General features: G+C 45.0%; 2 protein-coding genes across 3 annotated transcripts; both read left to right on the forward strand.

Annotated features, from left to right (window-relative positions):
• Window positions 1-402: 402 nt before the first annotated feature.
• ddost (dolichyl-diphosphooligosaccharide--protein glycosyltransferase subunit (non-catalytic)) lies at window positions 403-4,281 on the forward strand. The gene is made up of 11 exons (XM_076026489.1): window positions 403-664; window positions 1,228-1,338; window positions 1,443-1,529; window positions 1,627-1,730; window positions 1,838-1,932; window positions 2,166-2,259; window positions 2,503-2,651; window positions 2,774-2,921; window positions 3,009-3,129; window positions 3,233-3,339; window positions 3,601-4,281. The coding sequence occupies exons 1-11, from the start codon at window positions 430-432 to the stop codon at window positions 3,748-3,750; spliced, it is 1,401 nt and encodes a 466-aa protein (XP_075882604.1). The 5' UTR covers window positions 403-429; the 3' UTR covers window positions 3,751-4,281.
• A 399-nt stretch (window positions 4,282-4,680) lies between these two features.
• On the forward strand, window positions 4,681-19,552 carry plekhm2 (pleckstrin homology domain containing, family M (with RUN domain) member 2). Of its 2 annotated transcripts, XM_076026494.1 has the most exons (20): window positions 4,682-5,227; window positions 6,694-6,800; window positions 6,976-7,085; window positions 7,181-7,280; window positions 7,383-7,470; window positions 7,548-7,722; window positions 8,688-8,747; window positions 10,140-10,431; window positions 11,173-11,964; window positions 12,040-12,109; window positions 12,552-12,642; window positions 12,751-12,815; window positions 13,038-13,126; window positions 13,400-13,532; window positions 13,627-13,808; window positions 14,681-14,746; window positions 14,887-15,046; window positions 15,125-15,304; window positions 16,273-16,389; window positions 16,514-19,552. In XM_076026494.1, the coding sequence occupies exons 1-20, from the start codon at window positions 5,168-5,170 to the stop codon at window positions 16,649-16,651; spliced, it is 3,075 nt and encodes a 1,024-aa protein (XP_075882609.1). In that variant the 5' UTR covers window positions 4,682-5,167; the 3' UTR covers window positions 16,652-19,552. The 2 variants fall into 2 exon arrangements, with proteins under 2 accessions (XP_075882610.1, XP_075882609.1); XM_076026495.1 differs by lacking the exon at window positions 8,688-8,747 and having other exon boundaries at window positions 4,681-5,227.
• The last annotated feature ends 1,822 nt before the right edge of the window (window positions 19,553-21,374 follow it).

The raw sequence follows: 21,374 nt of genomic DNA on the forward strand, positions 1-21,374 counted from the left end.
CTTAAGTGTTGTCCCGATTTTTCTCCAATCTGCAAGTATACTGTTAGTAGAAATTATAATTATTTGACGACGTAATAGTAACTACATTCAGATAAATAGGCATTATTGTGTAACAAATGAACGTAAGTATTTAAATAAATAAACCAAATAAATAAAGTTTGGCGTTTTGTACGAGTCCTTATCTATCTATCTATCTATCTATCTATCTATCTATCTATCTATCTATCTATCTAACTATTTATTTATTTTACGCCCATCGCTCAACAGCCAAAAGCCTCAACACTTCCGTGAGTCTGTCAGTCTTATAATAAAGCTGTGAAGCTATTGGTTCATCCATACCCTACGTGACATGTTCTCCACCGTCATTGGTTGAATCTCGGGGTCAACGTTTTGTCGCCTGCTAACGCTGACGTCGACTTCGGTGGCAAAATGGCGTCGCTGGTAGTAGACGTGCAGACGAACCGGCCCGGATCTGTCTCATGGGACAAGAAAAAGAGCGAAATAAAGGCCATAAGGAATAGAAGAATTATGACCAACAATGTCCTTTCTTTCCTGTTGTTTGCGGCCATGTGGAACTGTGTGGCGGCTGACGGGAAAACGTTGGTTCTGCTGGACAACCTCAACATCAGAGATACCCATTCTATCTTCTTCCGCAGCCTGGCAGGTGACTACCAGTTTCTCACCGTTTCATCTATTTTAACTCTTTTTCAATGCACGTAGAAAAATGCGCTGCACATGTGCCTTTTACTGTGAGAACAGAACGCTGTAGTGCTTTTAGTGTTTAGTGGCTAAATGCAGAGTAGCTAAAAATGCTAGCATGCGCTAGCTTGCTACTTTACAGCAACCGAACATCATTCGATTTTAGGATGGACAAGTATATTACACTAAACAATGGTAGACTTAACTTGATGTTTGCATAATTTAGTCATCCTTAATTGGCCAATGTTTCTTTTCGGTAGACTGTATATTTCACCATTTAATACAAGATTGGGTGGTTGCCAATTTGCAACATTTAACAAATCGGTGCTTCTTCACCTATTTATAAAGAATAATGCTCAATACTGTCACAGTTTAATAGCCATAATAGCTCATACTTGTGGTGGTATGTAAGAATTTTGGAGTGCTTTATGCCTTCAGTTCCCCAGTATCAATGTTTGACAGTGTTCTTTTTATATACATACAAACATACATACATACATACATACATACATGTGTCTTCCTTTTCAGATCGTGGCTTTGACCTGGCATTTAAGACAGCTGATGACCCTTCACTCTCCCTCATCAAATATGGCCAGTTCCTGTATGACCACTTAATCATCTTCGCGCCTTCAGTTGAGGGTACATTTCATTCACTCCGTCTTTTATACAAATTATTGGGGAGATTTTTTTAACAACTGTTTTTAAAAACAAATTTCCAAATGTTTTTGTTTGCTCACGTGTAGACTTTGGAGGAAACATCAACGTGGAGACAATTACTTCCTTCATCGATGGTGGAGGAAATGTCCTGGTTGCTGCCAGTTCTGACATTGGTCAGTCGGTCTTTACCTGCTGGTTTTTCTGACACACACTAAGGGATCTCGCGTCGTCGTCGTCGTCTTGCATCAACACGGTTTCCCTGTTGCACAGGTGACCCTCTGAGGGAGCTTGGCAGTGAGTGCGGCATTGAGGTCGATGAGGAGAAAACGGCAGTCATCGATCATCACAACTACGACGTGTCTGACCCCGGAGAGGTAAACAAACTTGTATCCACTCAGACGGTAGAACAAAGTGTGATCAGCCAGGCTGTGAGAGATGTCGCGCCACATTGTTGTTAACAAGTCCTCCTTTGTGTCTCCAGCACAGCCTGATTGTTGCAGACCCTGAAAACCTGCTGAAGGCCCCCACCATCGTGGGCGCAGCCACCGACAAGCCTGTCTTGTTCAAGGGTGTTGGGTAAGCACAACAGATTGAAAAAATGATGTTCACATGAAAACACTTTTAAATTGTTTATAATCTCAATTTATTTGCTATTGCTGTCAAAACCCCAAATGTTTGCAATTAAAAAAAATGTGATTACCACTTTTATGTGTAAATTCTCTTTGCAAAATCCTAACTTAAATGTACAGATTTTGATGTTGAGTTTGAAGATTTTAACTTTGCTGATTTGAGGTCCTCCTTCATTTCAGCATGGTGGCAGACCCATCTAACCCTCTGGTCCTGGATATCCTGACTGGCTCGTCTACCTCTTACTCCTACTTCCCGGACAGACCGATCAACCAGGTATGATCAACCAGGCATTTTTTGATCTAACTATGTTATAATTAGTTCAGCTGAATAGTAGCTGGTGATATTGTGTTGATTCAGTATATGTTGCAATGCAAAGAATACCTCAGCAATATCTCATGACTGAACCACTGGTTATTGTGTATTGCTGGGGTCTCTGCTGATTTCCACTCCCAGCTGTGTCCTGATCTAGTGTCTGTCATTCTGAACTAATCACTGGGAAACTCACCATCTCGCCAGTACCCGCATGCTGTTGGCAAGAACACCCTGCTGATTGCCGGCCTCCAGGCCAGAAACAATGCCAGAGTGGTTTTCAGCGGCTCCCTGGACTTCTTCAGCGACGCCTTCTTTAACTCTGCTGTGCAGAAGGCCACACCTGGATCCCAGTGGTAAATATCAGCGTTCACCACAACCTCCTGCGAAATCAGAAGATCTTGTTTTTATCTTGTGAATGTTGTCATGCTTTTTCTTGTTTCTGTCAAATAAACACTGCTGTGTTGACTCTTGTCAGGCATGAGAAGACGGGCAACATGGAGCTGGCTGAAGCTCTGTCCCGCTGGGTGTTCAAGGAGGCCGGAGTCCTGAGGGTGGGAGATGTGACGCATCACCGCGTTGGAGAGTCCTCCCCCCCTGCAGCTTACACCGTCACCGACCTTGTGGTGAGTTGTGAGCACATATATGTTTGTCTCTGCATGAGTTGTCGGCTGTTCACCGAGGCTCACGCACACGTACATTCCTAACCGCAGGAGTACAGTGTCGTCATCGAGATGCTGTCTGAGGGCCGCTGGGTTCCTTTTGATGGAGACGACATTCAGCTGGAGTTTGTGAGGATCGATCCCTTCGTTAGGACCTACCTCAAGAAGAACGGTAAGCTGACGTGGCCTTGACCATGAATTGCAGTCATGGTACTGTCATGTTAATGTGTTCTTCTAACTGAAAACTTTGAGTAAATTACGTGTTCTTCCTGTAGGAGGCAGATACAGCGTCCAGTTCAAGCTGCCTGATGTTTACGGAGTCTTCCAGTTCAAGGTGGACTACAACCGACTGGGATACACACATCTTTACTCTGCCACACAGGTGAGCTTGACCAGTTTCACTGTCTAATAATGTCTTTGTTAGTTTTTTGTTGAGGCACATGTCTATGTTGTATTTTCTTTTAGACTTTAAAATGACATGATAGCCTTTTTTTTATATTTTGCATGACAATTGAAGTTGATAAATCAGCAATGCCATCTGTTATTTTCATTAGTGTAAGATGTTCAGTCAACGTTTTTGCTTGACCAAAGTTCTATTGCTCATCATGTCCAAAAAAAACTAAACACGTTTTCTGTACCGCAGGTGTCGGTGCGCCCCCTGCAGCACACTCAGTACGAGCGCTTCATTCCCTCCGCCTTCCCATACTACGCCAGTGTCTTCTCTATGATGGCGGGACTCTTTGTCTTCAGCATCGTCTTCCTGCACATGAAAGAAAAGGAGAAGTCAGATTAAAAACAAATGTGCTTTATAAGTTCATAAGATCAGTGACTTTCTCATGCAGTGTGAAGAGATGGAGTTTAAGGTTTTGCATCATCATGCAGGGACTTTGACTGCAGTCCTCAAAAAAAAGAAAGAAAAAGAATACACAGTCTCTTTTGGTTATTGGGACAATCCTAATAATTGTCTGGTGGCCAAAGGAGTCATGACAGAAATGCAGTGATTGGGTGTTTTGTTTGATGTATTCTGTTTGTCTTGTTTATTTTTTTTAATTTCTACTCTGAAATCACTCATGGCCTGTAAATGTTGTGAAGTTGGTCAGCGTATGAATGAAGTTGCTTTACTTTGGTTGAGGTATCTTCTTGGTGGAGCACTTGCCGTGGAAGTTAAAGGCAGTCCATTCTGAAATTGTACTTTTTTTTTTCTCAATTGGGAAAGCTGTAACAGAAAAAGGTGGTAAATGCACTGAATATGCCAACTGTTCATATTTGATAGAACTTTTCAGGAAAAAAAAAGTTGGACGAATAAAATTTTGACATTCCACTCTCTGAAAATCTTGTCCTTTGATTTGAGATGTTTCAGATGTGCAAAAAAAAAAAAAGTAAATTTATTATTAAAAGTTGTGTGTTTGCCTGGGTGTAATTAACTACGACCATCTGCTGCCAATTATTATTGAATACACATCATACATTTTGTGGTTTACAACATGGATTTTGAAAGCATTAGGGTCACTGACTTGTCATTTCAAGTCAGTAGATAATTTTTTTCATATGTTCATATTTTTTGAGAAGGCTGTCTCGGGAACCATTAGCTTGGTATATATTTTCTGATTTAATTAGCTCGGTCCAAAAATATTGTACACAGTTCGTGAACAAAGCCTTGGATATGCACTGCGCATAAATGGCTGGAGGTGACGTAACGCTCACTCATTGTGGGAGTATTCCGGTCAGGGATAGAGCGCACCAAGTAATTCAGCATCTGTGACTTTTTGAAGACAATAAGGAAAGACTGAATGGGTAGTTTAAATTCGAATGGCAATAATTTCGAGATTTTAATATACAGGAATTGAGAACTCTGTAAAAGTTATCAATGCGTGGACCAAAACTTGCTAGCAACCCTTACGGGGCGAATCTGCTGTTTGGAAAGAAAAGTCAAGCGGCTAACGCTAACCCGGAGCTAGCCGAAAACAATTCTTGGGCAACAGGATCTTTGGACAGTGACTCGCTTATCCTCAGCCGAGCGTGACATTGGCAATGAGGGCTGTTAGATACCAGACCGAGTGCGCGCGACTGACATTGAGCTGTTGAGTGGTTAGCCGTGTTTAGCATGTCAGCTAGCTTGAGCGGGCGGCTTTAGCTTCGAGTAGCAAAACAAGCGCTCTTGTGCATCGAGGGAGTCAGCTGACTGTGTGCGGCGAGCCAGCAGACCAGTGATGGATCAACTGAAAGTAAAGGATCGCATATTGGAGAACATCTCGCTGTCAGTCAAAAAGGTAAGCGCCCGGACCAGTCGCGTAACGCTCCAGAAATGTGGTTCTGAATCACCAGGAGATTTTCAGATGGTTGAATTAAGCGAACGGTAGGTTCGTTTCTGTCAAAGAGGGCAACTTTCAGGTTGGAGTACACAAACATGAAAGGGCCTTTCCTCCTAACGCCAGTCACCTATAAACTATTACTATTTAAATGTTATGTTCATTCACGTAATGTTGTGTCTAGGGTGTCGGTGTCTAGTTTGTGTTTTGGGCGGACAGTGGTTGCGCCGAGCCTCCTGCTGTGCGTTGTAAGCATACCTGCAGTCAGGCACGGACACATTACTGCCTCCAACCCTGCAAATAATGCTTAGATTCAGACATTGTTTCTGTTTTGGACCCAACTGTACCTTTTGTGACAACGCAGCACTGTCTGCCTCTTGACGTTCATGCATCAACGTCCTTGCAGAATGCGTTTTTATCTTTAATTGACTCTTTTTCAGCAGTGTTTGCTTCACAGAAACAAACCTTGACGTATTTTTACAGACCTACCTAACGTGTCTTGCGTCCTTAGTTCAAATCCAACTGCATTTTGCACATTACGAAACGGTTTGCCTCCAAGCATCTTCAAGTGTACAATGTTTACCTCAGTCAAACATTGATTAGTCATGCGAAAATAGTCACAGGATGTGAAATTCCCTTTTTTTTTTTTGCTGGCCCTTAATCCTCAAAGCTATTTCGACCTGCTTATTGCTTGGCCATGCTGCAAGGCCCCAGAAAATGTCATCGAAGTTCATCTGCCTCAGGTGAACTTGGAGTCTGTGCCTCTCAACGTCTTGTACTTGCATGTCCTGTTATCTGCGACTGGCTCTCAGCTGCTGCTCTGCATCCGTCCCTGGTGATCATCAGATTATCAGAGCTGTGCTGCAGGGAGGTGCCTTCATTGCTTGTGTGCATTTCTTGTTTTTGCTCTTTTCCCTTCTCGAGCAGTAAAAAGAAATCGGTTGGATTTAGGGCAACAACAAGTCAGAGCGCGTAATGTCGTTCTGCTGTAATTTCTACTGTTGAGATGACCTTTAGCGGCTGTTATTCAGTATTGATGTAAACAGGAATTCCCACACCGCTGGCTAAGGCGTGCTTATAGTGAAGCTTTTGTCCTATTTCAAGTTGATTAAGTTCAGGGAGAAAAATGAAAACAACTTGATCTTCCAGTTAGACAAATCCTCCACTCAGCCAGATCTCTTTATTCTTGGCTTGCTTATTTTTAAGCGCATGAACAACTGCAGATTTTGCATACCTCCAAAAGCAACTACCAAGAACCGTTTCCACTTTGCAGCAAATTCTTCTTCTTCTTCTTCTTCTTCTTCTTCTTCTTCTTCTTCTTCATTGTTATTGTCTAATCTGGATGGCAGAAATTTTTTCCTTGGAATTGAATTAACATTTCCTTTCTCACACTACAGAATGACTGTGTTGGTCTCTGCCTCTCTCAGTTACAGAGTTACTTTGCGGCCTGTGAGGATGAGACTCCCGCCATCAGGAACCACGACCGGGTTTTGCAGCGCCTCTGCGAACACCTCGACCACGCCCTTCTCTATGGGTAAGAAGTTCACATCCTTGGTTCGGAGGGAACCTTGGGAATCCCTTTACACACCCATTTTAGTCCACTGAATTTTGTTGAATTCTGTGTTTTTTTCCCCCACATTTGATGTTTGTGTGCAACTTTCTTGTTTTTCTGACTGATTGATTCACAATCTTTGTTTCTGCTGGGCCAGGCTGCAGGACATCTCCTCAGGCTACTGGGTGCTGGTCCTTCACTTCACCAGGAGGGAAGCTGTCCGACAGATAGACGAGCTGCAGCACATAGCCACCAACCTTGGCCGAAGTGAGTTCCGCCTCTCACCCCCCAACCCCCAAGCTGTCAAAGTCACCCACTGGTACAGCTTAAATAAATAAAGAACTCTCCTCCTTCCTGTGCAGGTCGTGCGTGGCTCTACCTGGCATTAAGCGAGAGCTCGCTGGAGAGCTATCTCCGCCTCTTTCAGGAGAACCAGGCGCTGCTGCATAAATATTACTTCAAGTAAGCGTTGATTGCGTCACAGTGGAAATTGAATTTCCTCTTTGGTAATATCACGCTGGTATGTAATATGACAGTTCAGCAGCTGCTCTTCCTCCACGTCAGGAACGCTCTGGTCTGCAGTCATGACCACCTCGCGCTCTTCCTCACGCTGGTGTCCGGCCTGGAGTTCATCCGCTTCGACCTGGAGCTGGTCTGTTATCCGTCAGAAGAGAAAATTTGTCATCAGCACCGTGTTGGTAACGTCCCTGTTGCTTCCCACTGGTTCAGGACGTGCCTTACCTGGACGTGGCACCTTACATGCCGGAATACTACAAGCCGCACAACCTGCTGGACTTCGAGGAGCGTCTGCCGAGCTCCGACAGCTTGTCGCTGCACTCCTTCACCTCCTTCACCTCCACCAACCTGGAGTGGGACGACAGCGCCATCGCCCCGTCCAGTGAGGGTAAGGCTGAAAGTAGTCCACATCCCTTTCTGTAGATATTCATGGACAAGCTTGACTGGTCAGTGATTCTGTAACATTTAATTTGCAGATTTTGCCTTTTGGATATGACACTCTTTTTTTTTTTACAGGCCTCTCGAGTCACACTTTAGGTCTTCATTTGAATTTTAGAAAATCAAATAGCAATTTTATGGCAAATTTTAGAGCTGTCTTTTGTAAGGACATTTCCTTCAGCCAAACGAGGTAGGATGAAATAAAAGAGGGAACATTTTGGTTTTGTTCCAAATATATGGGGAAACTGGGCCAGTCCGTCTTTAATGAGGATTTTTAGGAGTCCGTCAAATCAACCCTGAGCTGAAAAACCTTTTTTTTTTTGCAACCTTCCTTCTTAATTGATCCCTTTCGGCACAACATTATTACCAGCAACTTGTCCGATTCCAGCAGAGCTGTCACTCTTCTCATCAGACATTAGTATTTAGACATTAGACATTAGACAGTAAATCTCCAGTGTCGGCTCTGCGCCCCCCTTTGGATGTCGCACTCAGATGTGAACCTCCTCCTCTGGAACGGCAGCTTTGTTTTCAGCTGCGGGGTTTGTTCAGACCTTTGCAGTGCACACTCACGCTTTGGCTCGCGTTCATATATTGATGCCAAGCGGTTGGTGTGCCGGTGCTGAAGCCAGATGGATCCTCTCAGGCCGTTCTGACTCCTGCGCTGTATCAAATTTCCCAGCAGGACGATTGCAGCACTAGTGAATGTTTACATCATCGCCCTCCACGCAGTCCGCAGTCAGTTTAGTTTTTTTTAGTTCACTCACTCTCTTGTTGCCATCTTTTTTCATAATGCAAATCATATGTCATGTTAATATTTTTGATTTCTCAGCCATTCAGCCTCCTCTCTCTGTCTCTCTCTCTGTCTCTCTCTCTCTCTCTCACTCTAATCTTCACCATTCTCCCTCCTTTTTTTAGATTATGATTTTGGTGACATCTTCCCCGTGTTGCAGTCACTGCCAAGTGCAGACTGGGAAGGTGGGACATTGGTCAACCCCTCCCCCCCCCCCTTTTTTTTAATCCCCTCCCTCTGCCATGTCATGGTTTTATGCTAATGCTTATCGCACGCTGGTTATTCCAAACCTGTACAAACCTCTACTAATGTGAGCAAACACAGTTGGCTAAGTGGGAGCGGACTGTCAACACAGGTGATGGGGAAGAGGAAATGTATCCTGCCACACGCAAACATTCAAATTTGATTTTGTATTTGTTTAAATGTATTTATAGTTGTCATTTCAAGGCCTGATGGTCTGACATTACTTCCATTTTTAGATCTTTATTCATCATCCCAGAGTGCAGTGAGGCAGCCTGGTACTATTTATTAATTATTCTAAAGATTCTAGATCTTTAGAAAATGAAAAAACTTTTACTTGATACGCGTTTGGAGGGGGGGCAAACACAAGAGGGCGGAGCCAACGCCTGGCTGGGGGTGTGGTCAGTGACCTAGCAGAGTGAGGTAGCAATGCGACACACTTTGTCAACAGTGCAGAAAATCAAAGGCTGGAGCTTTCTGCTCACTGATGGGCTGGAGACACATTATGAATTGGGAACTTTGCCGTTTGCAAGGGATTTTGCACAATATGGTCTACTTTTAATAAAGCGTGAAGGTAAGTTTGTGAAAAGGCTCTTTGATTCTCTAGAGAATTCTGCCTCTGATGGCCTCATGTTCATTTCTGATGTCCTGCATGTGTTCCCTCTGCTGCTCGCGCCGCCTTACTGTTCCCGGCCAAAGCAACATAAATGCCTTTCACTGGCTCTCACTCTCTTTGTTCTGTCTCAGTTGTGCCTTCCTGGTTGTCTGCTGTATGACTTGTGTCTCTTTTCCTGTGTGACGTGGCACCGGCCTCAGCTCAGCCTCACTGCAGCTTTATTCTGCTCCTAATGTCATTACGGCTGCATTAAGATTCACGAGGTCCGTGCGCATCTGGCACCGTAATGGTTGACTTTTGATCTCAATTTCACAGTCTAATTGTCAGTCTGCTCATGCCGTACACCTTTCAGGTGAAACATTAAGATTCCTGCAGAGAATGTTGTATTCTAACCATGTGCTAGAATATTTTTAGTGTGGAGCTGCAGATCCTTTGAGTCAGGCCTGTGCCACTGCAATGAAAAGCTGCTGCCTGCCTGCGTTCTTGCAAATGGTCCCTAACATGTATTTGTGTGCAATGCTGGTGTAGAAATACACAAAGTATTGGTAAAGTTGTCTCGTTTTTTTCAAAATCAAAAAAAAAATCAGAAACAGAAGATGCATATCAAGACAAACATCTCTGGAATCTCCAACGAGACTGTGCCAATAATACAGTGTATTTCTAAATCTGATGGGCTGCCCCTACTCTGCATTAACTGTGAACTCTGCTGACTTGCCATCAGAGGGCGACCTGACGGACCAGGCCAGCTGTCCGCGGTCCAGCGGCTCCGACCCGCAGACGGTCGTCAGCGACGCGCTGGTCCACTCTGCCTGTGGCGTCAAGGTGAAGGCGGCCAGCCGCCTCTCCCCGCACAGCCCCACCTTCAGACACAACCCCTTCAACGAGGACTCGGACACCAACACCACTAACACCTCGGCCGACGTCACGCCGGTTCACGTGGCCAGTCGGCACAACTCCACCTCCGCCGCCGGAGACGACATGGAGAGCGTTGGCAACGAGCTGGAAGTCATCAGGTGCAGTAGCGGCAACTGGTTTGTCTGTTGTCTAGTGTTCTCAACTAGTAGAGTCTCAGGACCCACGCTAGCTAGCTTTCTATCATGTCTGGTAAATAATTGATTGAAATTATTGAATTGCAAAATAAATTCCCAACATTTTCTCTACAACTATATATATGTTTTAAAGTCCCTTTAAAAAATAATGAGAAACTGCCCTCAAATCATTGTGACCCAATCAAAAAAGAAGGGGGTCTTGACCCACCAGTTGAGAAACGCTAGTTTAATGTCTATGTGATGGTCAAAGTTAGCATTCCCTGAATTCTGCAGCAGTTATTTCCTGCTTCCAGCACAACTGAAAGGTTAATGTGTGGAAAAGAAACATTATCAAGGTCCTTACACACAGGGCAATAGGTGAAGCGACGCAAATAAATGTCGCGAAAATGAAAATCTTTCGCCGCCAAATCTTTTTCTGTAGACTCCTAGCACGAGGCGGATATGCGTATTAAATTCACGAAGCGAAAAAAGTTTTGTGCTCTTTCTTTCTTTCTTACTTTTCTTTTCTTACTTTCTTCTTTCTTTCTTCTTCACTCTGTGGAAATTCACTGTCGATGTGCAGGGTTGTAAAGACCTTGAGGCCAATTCATATAAAAAAAATTAAAAAAAAAAAAAAATTCAAATTTAACCTGTGAAGCCACTACAGTGCTGGAATGACCTTATGGCATTTCTGAGTTTCTATCTGGCCGATCCGTTCTTCTCCAGGGTGGCCAGGAGAAGGAAGCCTGCCAAGAAGCGGCGAGGGAAGGGCTCCCTGGACTCCAGCGGCAGTCTCCACAACTCCATCTCCTCCGAGCACACGGAGCTGGAGAACAGCCTGGTGGCGGCGGACTACGTGGATCTGCTAAACTGCACCGTGATCCACGTGGACGCCGAGGCCGAGTCGGGGAGAAGCGGGCTGGGGTCGGAGTGCATCGACGGCGACGAGGACGCCGAGGAGGCCCTGCTGCGGCTGCCCAAGATGGCTGACACCTCCATGGACACGGTGGGCAAGCCCCTCTGCGATGTCATGGACAGACTCAACGGGGGTCTGGACGAGAAGGAGCGCTGGGAGCACCTGGACGAGCAGGAGAAGAGCGACGAGGTTTTCAAGCCGCTTCCGCAGCCTCCCGCTCAGCTGCCCTTTCGCACGGACTCAAGCAGGGAGCCGCCCGACCGGGCGGCGAGCGACGCGACCCCCACCCCCACCGCCGCCAGCCCCGGCTTCCTGCAGACCTCCCCCGCGCCCGCCGACGCGTGCTGCTTTGCCGCCTTCAATCCAGACGCTGCTCCCTCAGGTGGTGGCCACCATGACGCTGCAGAGCCTGGCCAGCCAGAGGCTCCTTCAGGTGGCCCTGAAGATGAAGGAGAGGGAGAAGCAGCAGCAGCAGGACAGAGGTCAGAGGTGAAGAACGGCGAGGTCGACGCAGACGGAGGGCGGGCAGCAGACGCCGGCGCGGAGGAAGTGAAAGAGGAGACGCTCAGCCCCTCTGAAGTCTCTCACCCTGCTGAGTTTAAGTAAGAAGGCTTCACAGAGTTGGCGCCGCACTGTTGCTAAAAATGCCTGATGTCATTTGTGCATTTGTGTTTCAGGGTGGACAACAATCACTTGCTGCTCCTCATGATCCACGTGTTCAGAGAGAACGAGGAGCAGCTCTTCAAGGTGGGGACGCGGTTGAAACAGTCGGATTTCTCGTCTCTCTGTCGTCTCTCTTTTGGCCAGATTTTGCGGTTTTGTTTTTTGGAGAAGTGGTTCAAAGGTTGTTGCTCAGTCCAGTTGTTGTAAGGCTCCGTTAGCCAACGGCCTGCTAGACGCTATTACTCAGCCCCTGCAGTGTATCCACCAGTATGCAGTTGAGATATTGAGAGTTGTGAGCGGCACATATTATCACCAATTGGACCTAATATGCATTTGCAGTAAAATAAAAAGTTATGCATAGGTTAGAAATAATTCAATTAAAGGTCAATATTGTTGTGTTTGAGGCCTTTTGTCAAATGTTGTGTTAATTCCTTTTGTCAAAGGGTTTTAACAAGATGCTATTTGCAGTGTTTGACAAATATGAACATGGGCAGAAACTCAACCAAAGGTGCTGCTGTGTCTCCAGATGCTGAAAATGAGCACTGGCCACATGGAGGGAGACCTGCAGCCTCTTTACCTGCTGCTGACTGACTGTTACATCTACCTGCTGCGGAAGGGTAATTGTAGTTATTACAGTTTGCAATGTATGAAGTTACACTGCATTTTTATACAGAGGAATTCCGTGTTCATCTAAGAACTCTGTTCTCACTCTGGTTGAACTGCAGGTGCAGCAGAGAAGCCCTACACTGTGGAAGAGGCCGTGTCCTATAACGAGCTGGACTATCTCTCTGTAAGTCCTCCTAATGGCGTCATGTGATCCTTCTCTGTGGTTGGCACGTCGGTCAGATTTCATGGCCGAAGTGATAGTGGTGCATTAAAAAAAAGAAGTCATTTTTAGCCACTTTGTCTGTTTCCTGTTCCAATAAAAAAGTGTTTGTCGAAGAAGACAAAGGACTAGCTAACAACGCTAACGACATCAATGGACACGTTGGTGAAATGCAATGTTTTGTAGGTGGGCCTTGACCAGCAGACAGTGACGGTGGTTTGCACCAACAGACGGAGGAAGTTCCTGTTAGACACAGCTGACACCTCCCTGACTTCGTAAGTGTTCCGCTTGTGGTTCCCCACATGCTGTCTATTTCATTTATTTTAGCTTGGGTCTGAATTACAGATGTTTCCTGCAGCTGTGTTTTTCAATTGCAATAACGTTGTAACATTATTGATGAAGGATATTTTAACACATCTGTCCATGTGGTTAAGGACAAAGGTTTTTTTGCCAGAATTCTTTTTTTTTACGGTGAAACTATTTTTTACAGCGTAATAAACCCGACCATTGTTCTGTCAACCAAAACCAATATGACTTTTTTCTTCCAGGTGTTTTTTGTCTGCACTCAAGTCTGCCATGGTCAAAGGCTGCCGTGAGCCTCCGTATCCTTCCGTTCTGACCGACGCCACCATGGAGAAACTGGCTCTCACTAAGTTCATCTCCCAGGAGTCTCACTGTGAGGTAGACGCCTGCTAGACTCGCCGCCTCGCCTCTGCGTTCGCCCGGCCCCGGTGACACCGATGGCACCAGCTGATTCTTGCTTTGTCTTCCCCAGGTTTCTGAAGTGTCTATCCTGCTGTACTCGCTGGTCCACTGGGAGGATCCGCTGGACGTGTCCCAGGTCGGCTCACCAGTCTCAGGAGGGAGCTCCAGCACCAAGGAGGGGTCAGTGCAGTACCGGGCTGGAAACACCTACCTGGGCAAAGAGCTGTGGAAAAGCTGCTACCTGGTCCTCAGGTATGGACAGTACGGCTGTACGATTCATCGATTTTAAATTAAATTAAAATGTATTTATTTATTTATTTAATAGATTTTTAGTCAAGACCATGTTTAAAAAAAAAAAAAGAAAATCGTAAAATCAATTTCCCGTTCGCATGCTTCTGGGTCTGCGCCTCCAGGCTACCGTAGTCTTCCTCCACACCACAAGCCAGAGTGGGAGCAGTGTGAGAGCGATGTTTCGGATCAACTCACTACTATGTTAACTGGCTACCTTTGTTTCCTCGCACCTGTAGTTGTCCTAGCTACAGCAGATGTTAAAACCAGGAAGTGATTCCGTATGCTGCCCTCGCCACTGCCTGTTAGTAAATCATTTTTTCCAAAGTCGCGACATCCACTTGTCCCGTTTTTGTGACATATTTAACGAGGAATGTCACGCAACCCAGTCGTGTTTTGAACAATGTGTTGTAGCCTAATGTCGCAAGTGCTCACCGAGTATCGGACATGAAAATATCACGTCCGCTTTATTTAAAAATAAAGATAGAATATTTGAAATAATTTATTCCATTGTCTTTTGTAGTTTTCCCCCCGAAAAATTTTAATCGAAAATTGAGTTTTAAGAGAAAAAAAATCGGGATTTCATTTGTGTCCAAAATTGCCCAGCACTAAGGGGCAGGAAGATCGAAGCTGGTGCAAAATATATTACATGCACTACCAATGTTTGTCAATGAGTTTTTTTAGTGCTTTAGGAGAGCTTTTTCCGTAAAAGGGCTTAAACTTTCAGCATAATATTAAAGCTGTTAACTGTAGAGAGTTGTGTCTCATTAGTAGATTATTCTACTATCGGCTGCAGTTTATGTGAGTATAAATACATCTCCCTGTTTCTCTCCCAGCAAAGGCATTCTGTACCTGTATGCAGAGAGAATCGATGTCACGCCTCTGATGTCCGTCACCATGGGGTAAGGTCCTCTTTCAAGTTCATATGTATAAAATCAAAATCTTTAAGAAAGCCTAAAAACTGCTGCAGTGGGCGAACGTGCAGAGGCGGTTTGTCTGGCAGTGAACCGAAAGAATAGAAACCTCTCCGCCCTCCCAACAGGGGAGAGCACTGTGGAGGCTGCCGCCGCTCAAACAGCACCGAGCGCCCCCACGCCTTCCAGGTCATCCTGGCAGAGCGCCCCCCGCTGGAGCTCAGCGCCAACGACGAGCAGGAAATGGCCGAGTGGATGCAGCTGCTCTGCCAGTCCGTCTCCAAAGGGGTGAGTGGCCTGTAAAAGGTCAGCGTCGGGCGCCGCTGAATTGAAACGAGGACTCACCCCGGCGTGCCCGACCTGCAGGTCATCCCTCAGGGCGTGGCGCCCACGCCGTGCATCCCGTGTTGCCTGGTGGTGACGGACAGGAAGCTGCTGACCTGCCACCAGGACTGTCAGACCAGCTTCTTCCGCTCGCTGGGCGCCGTCGACATCTGCGACGTGACGGCGGTCAGCGTGGAGGCCGGCAAGCAGTACTGCGTCATCGTGAGTGCGCTCCACCTGAAAGGCTTCTGCGAACATTAAGCGTTGAAATTCTGTTGTCAAGGCGTCATTGCTTCCACAGTCAAACAGAAGCTCCCGCACACTGTTCAGCTCTCTGTATCGTCACATTTCGGTTGACAGACCTTTGTCAGGCATACATACAGGCATTTATATAGGCGTCTGGTAGATGCAGTCAGCCATTCAGAAGGCTGGAGGACTCAGCATTGCTGATGGGCCTCACCTGTCAGGTAAAACAACAGCACTTGTTAATAAATTGCTACAATTCATCATCATAATGTGAAAGAATTTAAAAAAGGATGATGGTTAGGACATCAGAGACTTTTTTTTTTTTTTTTACGTACTTGATTAAAGTGTAATTGGACATCCACTACAATTATTGTCAGTGTCCGCAGGGAGTAGCTATTAGCTCCTTGTGTAGGGTTTTTATGCACCGAGCATGCGCACACACAGCATAGAGCGGGAGGCAGACTACAGTAAAGAACAGTATTATTATTATTATTTGTTATAATTTGTTATAATAATATAATAATATGTTTGTATCTATATTTCTTTTTTTTTTTAATGTTAACGAGGAATCGATGTTATACAGAGGTGTACTTATAACAATTTTATAAACAAATGATGCTATTTATCATCGCGGTGGAGAGTGGGGAGGCACAAAATAACATAAAAAATTGAGAAGCACTGCAGTACACACGTGTTGCTCACCAATCCAAGAGGACTGGGCAAACTTTAATAACATATGAAGCTATCATCATTTTTTTTTTCTTGTGAGGCCATTGGAACGTCACCACTGGATGTAACTACGTCATTATTTCATCATTTAACCCTTTGCAGCTTCCTCACGTTCTCTATAATCTGACCTCTGCTAATATACTGAAAATACCTACTGACACTTTTGATCCATCTCAAGGACTTCAGTGTCTCGTCTTTTCATGCTGCTTCTGCAGGAGTTTGCGGCGGACCGGACTCAGTTCCTGCCCCCGTGGGTTTTGTACTTCAGCGGCTGTGAAGAGCGAGACCGCCTGCTGGCGGCGCTAGACAGGGCCTGGAGGGCCGTTTTCCAGGTAATGCTCCGCGCGCTCACTCGTCGGAATTCGCCGTCTTAAATCTGCCGTTTTAAATCCGCCTTCCCCTCACATGCGGTTGATATCGTGCTTGTTTTTTTTGTTTTTTGTTTGCTCCGCGCAGGTCAGCCTTCCCCACAGGGAAGTGTCGGACGCCTCCCTGCAGAAGCGCTGCAGCGAAGCCCTAGCGCTGATGAGCAGCGTCTGGCAGCGGGCCGACAGCCTGGCCCGCGGCAGAGCCCAGCGCGAACCCTGGTGCTGACGGACACACGGCAAACTCACCCAGTCACGTACGTGTAGACAATGAAAAGAGACTCACGGTGAGAGGCAGCCGCAGGGCGGATGGCGTTTAGAGTCGCCCCAGCGCTGAGACGACTCGCTCGGACCGCGTCAGTCGTCGTCGTCGTCGTCGTCGTCGTCGGAATGTAGCTCATCCCGACTCTCTGTTGACCTCTAGAGACCTGCTGCAATGGTAGACGTAGTAACAGAAGGTGCGTCGCCTTAAAATGGTTCCGACAAATCTCCGAGAGACGCTCCAGTCAATTGTAATCTCGTCCTGACCTTCAGATTATAAGCCATATTTCATTTACTCTCACCTCACTGTAAACCTCCCTGCAATTTATCATCAGTTTGTGTTCGAGGTGGGGGAGCTGTAAGCGGTTCCGCACAAAAATGTGTCGTTACATGTATTTATTCAATAACCCGCGTGTCATATTTATGGTAAATGATATAAAACTTAGTAAATTTTCAAAGGTAACATCAGCAATTTGGAGGCGCCATTAACATCAAAACAATGTTGACGCTATTATTCATAAAGTCAAAAGTGTGCACCTCGCTCCCAGATGATGGCGTGATGATCGCAGCCTTTGGAAAACTTTCAGACATTCACGAGTCTGACGAACTGAGGTTGAGGGTTCAAGTCCACGTCAAGAAGACAAGAGAAACAAGTGAAAACACTGATGCCTGGATGAACTGCGGCCTGAGGAAACACCTCACTGAGAACACTCCAAAATCCAGAAATACGGTGATGGAAAAAGCCATAGGTCATAAGCCGAGGCTGTCTGTTGCGTTTTGCCGTGTGGGATAATTCACTGGCTTTGCCTCCCGCTGAAAATAAACCAAACAACCAAGCAGTCCTCCTTTCCTGCACGTGCTCCTCACGCTGCCACGTGTGGAACTCCATCACATCGTGCATTAGCGTCTCAGTGTTGTCACACGTGCTCGTGTCGTTGCCACTTGGAAGGAAATCCTGCCTTTCCTCTCCGCTCAGGCCAGGTGAGCGGACGCCTCCCTGCAGACTTGCACATTGTTAGTCCCCGCCTCCTTTTTTTTTTTTTTTTTTTTTTTTTAACCGTCACTAGCCTTGGTTTTGTTTTAACACCCTGCTAAGTGCCGTTGTTTTATTTATCATTGGAGAAATCAGCAGTGATTTCAAAAGAAAGCCAGAGGGACATTTTCACGTTATTATCGCTGATGACTTGATGAGTCTGATGAGTCGCTGCGTTCGAAACCGTTTCTCCAGCGGTGCCGGATGGTATGTCCAAGTACATGTTAATCCTTGTTCGCCTTTGAAGCAACGTGTAGCATCTCTCCCCAGAAGATTAACGCCGTTAAACTGCTTGTAATGTCGCCCAGTGCCAACGCTTCATGTGAGGCCAAATAAGAATTAGAGTCTAAAGTGAACTTATTTAGTTCAGCTGTATTTAAAGGTACTTGATGATGATGATGACGATGGTGATGATGGTGATGATGATGATGCATGTGCTGCACAATCTGCCCTGGTGTTTGCCTCATGTGGCCATGCTGCTGTGCTGATGGCTCTCTTTGTGATGACAACGTGGCCTTTTCTCTAAGTTAAAAAAAAAAAAAGATAAGAGATGAGCTTAACAGTTTAAGTCAAGTATTTTATTTTTTAAATTGAATATAAACAAGCACTACTTTTACTTTGCGTAGTTGCACCTAAATCAATTATTCTTTAAAAGTGCATACTTTTTAAATGTCCCATATTTTGTCTGCTTTTTTTTTTTTTTTTCTCACATCTTTGTTTGTCACTCTGGACCCCGGTGGGGCAGCCTTGCAAGAGGGCGGCGCCAACACCTGTCCTTAAGGGCGACGTCATTAGTCTGGGAGAGGGCACACTGAGGAATCAGCACTGGTTTATGACATCACAAAGGGCAGAGTTTCCAGACTGGCCGGAGACAAATACACGACATTGCGGTACCTTCCATAGACACGACACACAGGGATTTGTATTTGTGTACGTACGTACGTGCGTCCTGGTTTTGATGGATAGTGTTGACACAGAATTTCACAGCTGCTGTTGTTTGTTCGCGTCTGTGTGAAATGTGTTTTGCATATTGTTTTTAAAAAATTTACAGACGTCAGAGGTTCTCAGAGGAAACATGAATGTGTTCTCAGAATGAAGGTTTTATTCTTGGCGCTAAACGAGGCCGTTCATTTTTGCCTGTGTTGTGACGTCCAGCCGATGCCGAAGCGTCAGCAGTAATTTGTGCTTTAAATCTTCTCTTCAAAGTGCCGCTCGGTCTCGCTCGCCCTCCGGTCTAATCTCAGGTGAAACAGAGGGGTGCGTCACACCCCTTAGCTCTCATCACTGCTGGGTTTTTGTTGTTGTTTTTAATCTCACACAGTGTTATTATTATTTAATGTTATTTTTGGTTCTCTCCATCTTCCAGCGTATTAGGGAGTTCTTTTGCGCGCACACGGGTGAGGCCACAGAGATGTATTGAGTTCCAGAGAAAAGGTTTTAAATTAAAAGATTGATAAATAATTGACTGGTTTCTGAAACAAAGATCCAGTGGATTATTTCACTGGATTGTTTTAAAAGGTTTTGTGTTGGGAGGGCAAAGGGTTGGATTTACTTGAACTGTTTGTTGGAAGATGCTGCTCGGAGATGGACTCTATCAAGTGCGTGTATATAAAGCAGAAGAATTTGTTCGAAGCAAGACATTGCTGGCCAATGATGGACGTCACCTTAAGGAAGAAGCGCCGTTTCTGTGGACAAATGTATCACTGCATGTAATATTTGTGTTATGTTGAGCAGTTTTACAGGACTGTAAATAGGGCACTAATCACTGTACACTTACGTGCATGTCCAGACTTTTATACCGTTGATTGAATGTACAAATAAACTAATGTGATTGGACTACGATGTCTGTCTCTGGCTTGATATTGCAACGCAAGTGTGTTGCTCATTTTCACGATTTCCAATCACACACACTCATCATGCAGGTGTTCACTCAGTCAAACAATTGTTGACTGCACAGTGTGGGTAAAGATTTACCATGGATGAGAAAGTAGTTTTGCTAAACTGAACAACAAATATTTGAGATGGGTTTTTTTGGGGGGGGGCGGGGGGGTTTGCAAGTATTATTTGGAAAGCGGAAACATCAACAACAAAAAAAAAAATCCCTCCGGGCAGATGATTAAAAAAAACTTCCCTAATGTGTTTATTTAATAGGTGGCGTCTTATCTTCCTTAATTCTATTTTAAGAATTCTCTGTTCTTTAATTAAACTCCCGGTTGGTTGTAGCAACCGGGACGTTTCTGTAGCAGAAACATCAACAACGACAAAAAAAATAATCCCTCCAGGCCGATGATAAAAACTTCCCTAATGTGTTGATTTAATAGGTGCCGTCTTATCTTCCTTAATTGGTTCCTGTTGGTTCTATTTTAAGAATTCTCTGTTCTTTAATTAAACTCCCTGTTGGTTGTCAGCACAAAACTTCAAACAGAATTCAAGCTTGCACACACGCACCCTGCAGTGGTCGATTAGTGGCCATGACTCAGTTGCTCCCCACCTCCGTTCATGACTTTTTCCACCATCAGTTGTTTTCTTCAATTACTAAAGAACCTGGTCACCAACACGGGGGATTAGAGTCATCGCCGTCGGCTATTTACTGTCAGAGGTGCCACTCTGGCTGGTTAAAAATAATAATAATTAAAAAAAAAAAAAATGAACATAATATAAATAAATAAAGACATTGCAGTTGCTCGATGTGACCTGTAGAGGTCCCACTTGAGTCACTGGTAAGCTGCTAATTGAGACAGTTTGGCGGCAATATATTTTTGTGGGAACTCTGTCCCGTTCCAGCAGTTGGTGAGTCTGAATTGTGTTTAATGGATGGGCTAAGTGCGTTGTTGTTGCGCCTCAGTTTCAGTTTATAAAACTAATGGCTTATTTTTCAGTGCCACTTTTATTTTTACAGTTCTGGCTCACCATGCTAACTGCACTTAGCCAGATATCCAGCCCAGCTGTCAAAAAATGCTACTTGATTTTATTTGCATTATTCGCGGCTACTATACTTCAAAAGCTTCCTTTCATGAAATTCTGCACAAGAAAGATTCAATGAATTTGAAAAAAAAAAGAGAGAGAGAGAGCATTTCCATATTTATTTTATTTTATTTACAATTAACAATTACAACAAATTGGATTGTACCCCAGATTTTGGCTGGTTCGCCTCCACATTTGTAACACTTTTATGATTTTGATGGTCTGGAATAATAATAAAACAAAAAAAACAAAAAAACAAAAACAAAAAACAAACAGTGAGACTAAGCCACTAATGAATATTCACATCAACCTGCATGGTGTTATTGATTATCCATTTGCAGTTGCCGTAACAACCGGTACATTTTGTAATTTTTCTTAGCTGCGTTCACCCTCGGGGTACACTTATGGCTGCCGGCATGGTTTTAATGAGCAGCGGTTCCAGCTGATAGGAACCAGTTTATGACTCTTCAACGCGAGGAAAAGCTGACCGGGGGTTAGCCAGGGGGGGGAGGGGAGTAGGGCACTCGTCATGGTAGAGAGGCTGAAAGAAATAACACTGTCATGGTTCATGGAGAGCCAAGAAAACAAAAACGTCTCTCTCACACACACACACACACACACACACACACACACACACACACACACACACACACACACACACACACACACACACACATCAGTGAAAAGAAAACAG

Source organism: Nelusetta ayraudi, unplaced genomic scaffold (genome assembly GCF_046127955.1).
Source record: "Nelusetta ayraudi isolate G7.1 ecotype Tasmania unplaced genomic scaffold, CSIRO-AGI_Nayr_v1 ptg000019l, whole genome shotgun sequence".
In the NCBI taxonomy this organism is placed as follows: domain Eukaryota; kingdom Metazoa; phylum Chordata; class Actinopteri; order Tetraodontiformes; family Monacanthidae; genus Nelusetta; species Nelusetta ayraudi.

Excerpts from the sequence above, each read along its gene's own strand:
- ddost (XM_076026489.1), top strand. The coding sequence starts at position 430 with ATGGCGTCGCTGGTAGTAGACGTGCAGACGAACCGGCCCGGATCTGTC. Across the intron at positions 1,339-1,442 it reads CTTCGCGCCTTCAGTTGAGG|ACTTTGGAGGAAACATCAAC; the intron begins GTACATTTCATT and ends GCTCACGTGTAG. Across the intron at positions 2,652-2,773 it reads GCCACACCTGGATCCCAGTG|GCATGAGAAGACGGGCAACA; the intron begins GTAAATATCAGC and ends GACTCTTGTCAG.
- plekhm2 (XM_076026494.1), top strand. The coding sequence starts at position 5,168 with ATGGATCAACTGAAAGTAAAGGATCGCATATTGGAGAACATCTCGCTG. Across the intron at positions 6,801-6,975 it reads GACCACGCCCTTCTCTATGG|GCTGCAGGACATCTCCTCAG; the intron begins GTAAGAAGTTCA and ends CTGCTGGGCCAG. Across the intron at positions 11,965-12,039 it reads TCTCACCCTGCTGAGTTTAA|GGTGGACAACAATCACTTGC; the intron begins GTAAGAAGGCTT and ends TTTGTGTTTCAG.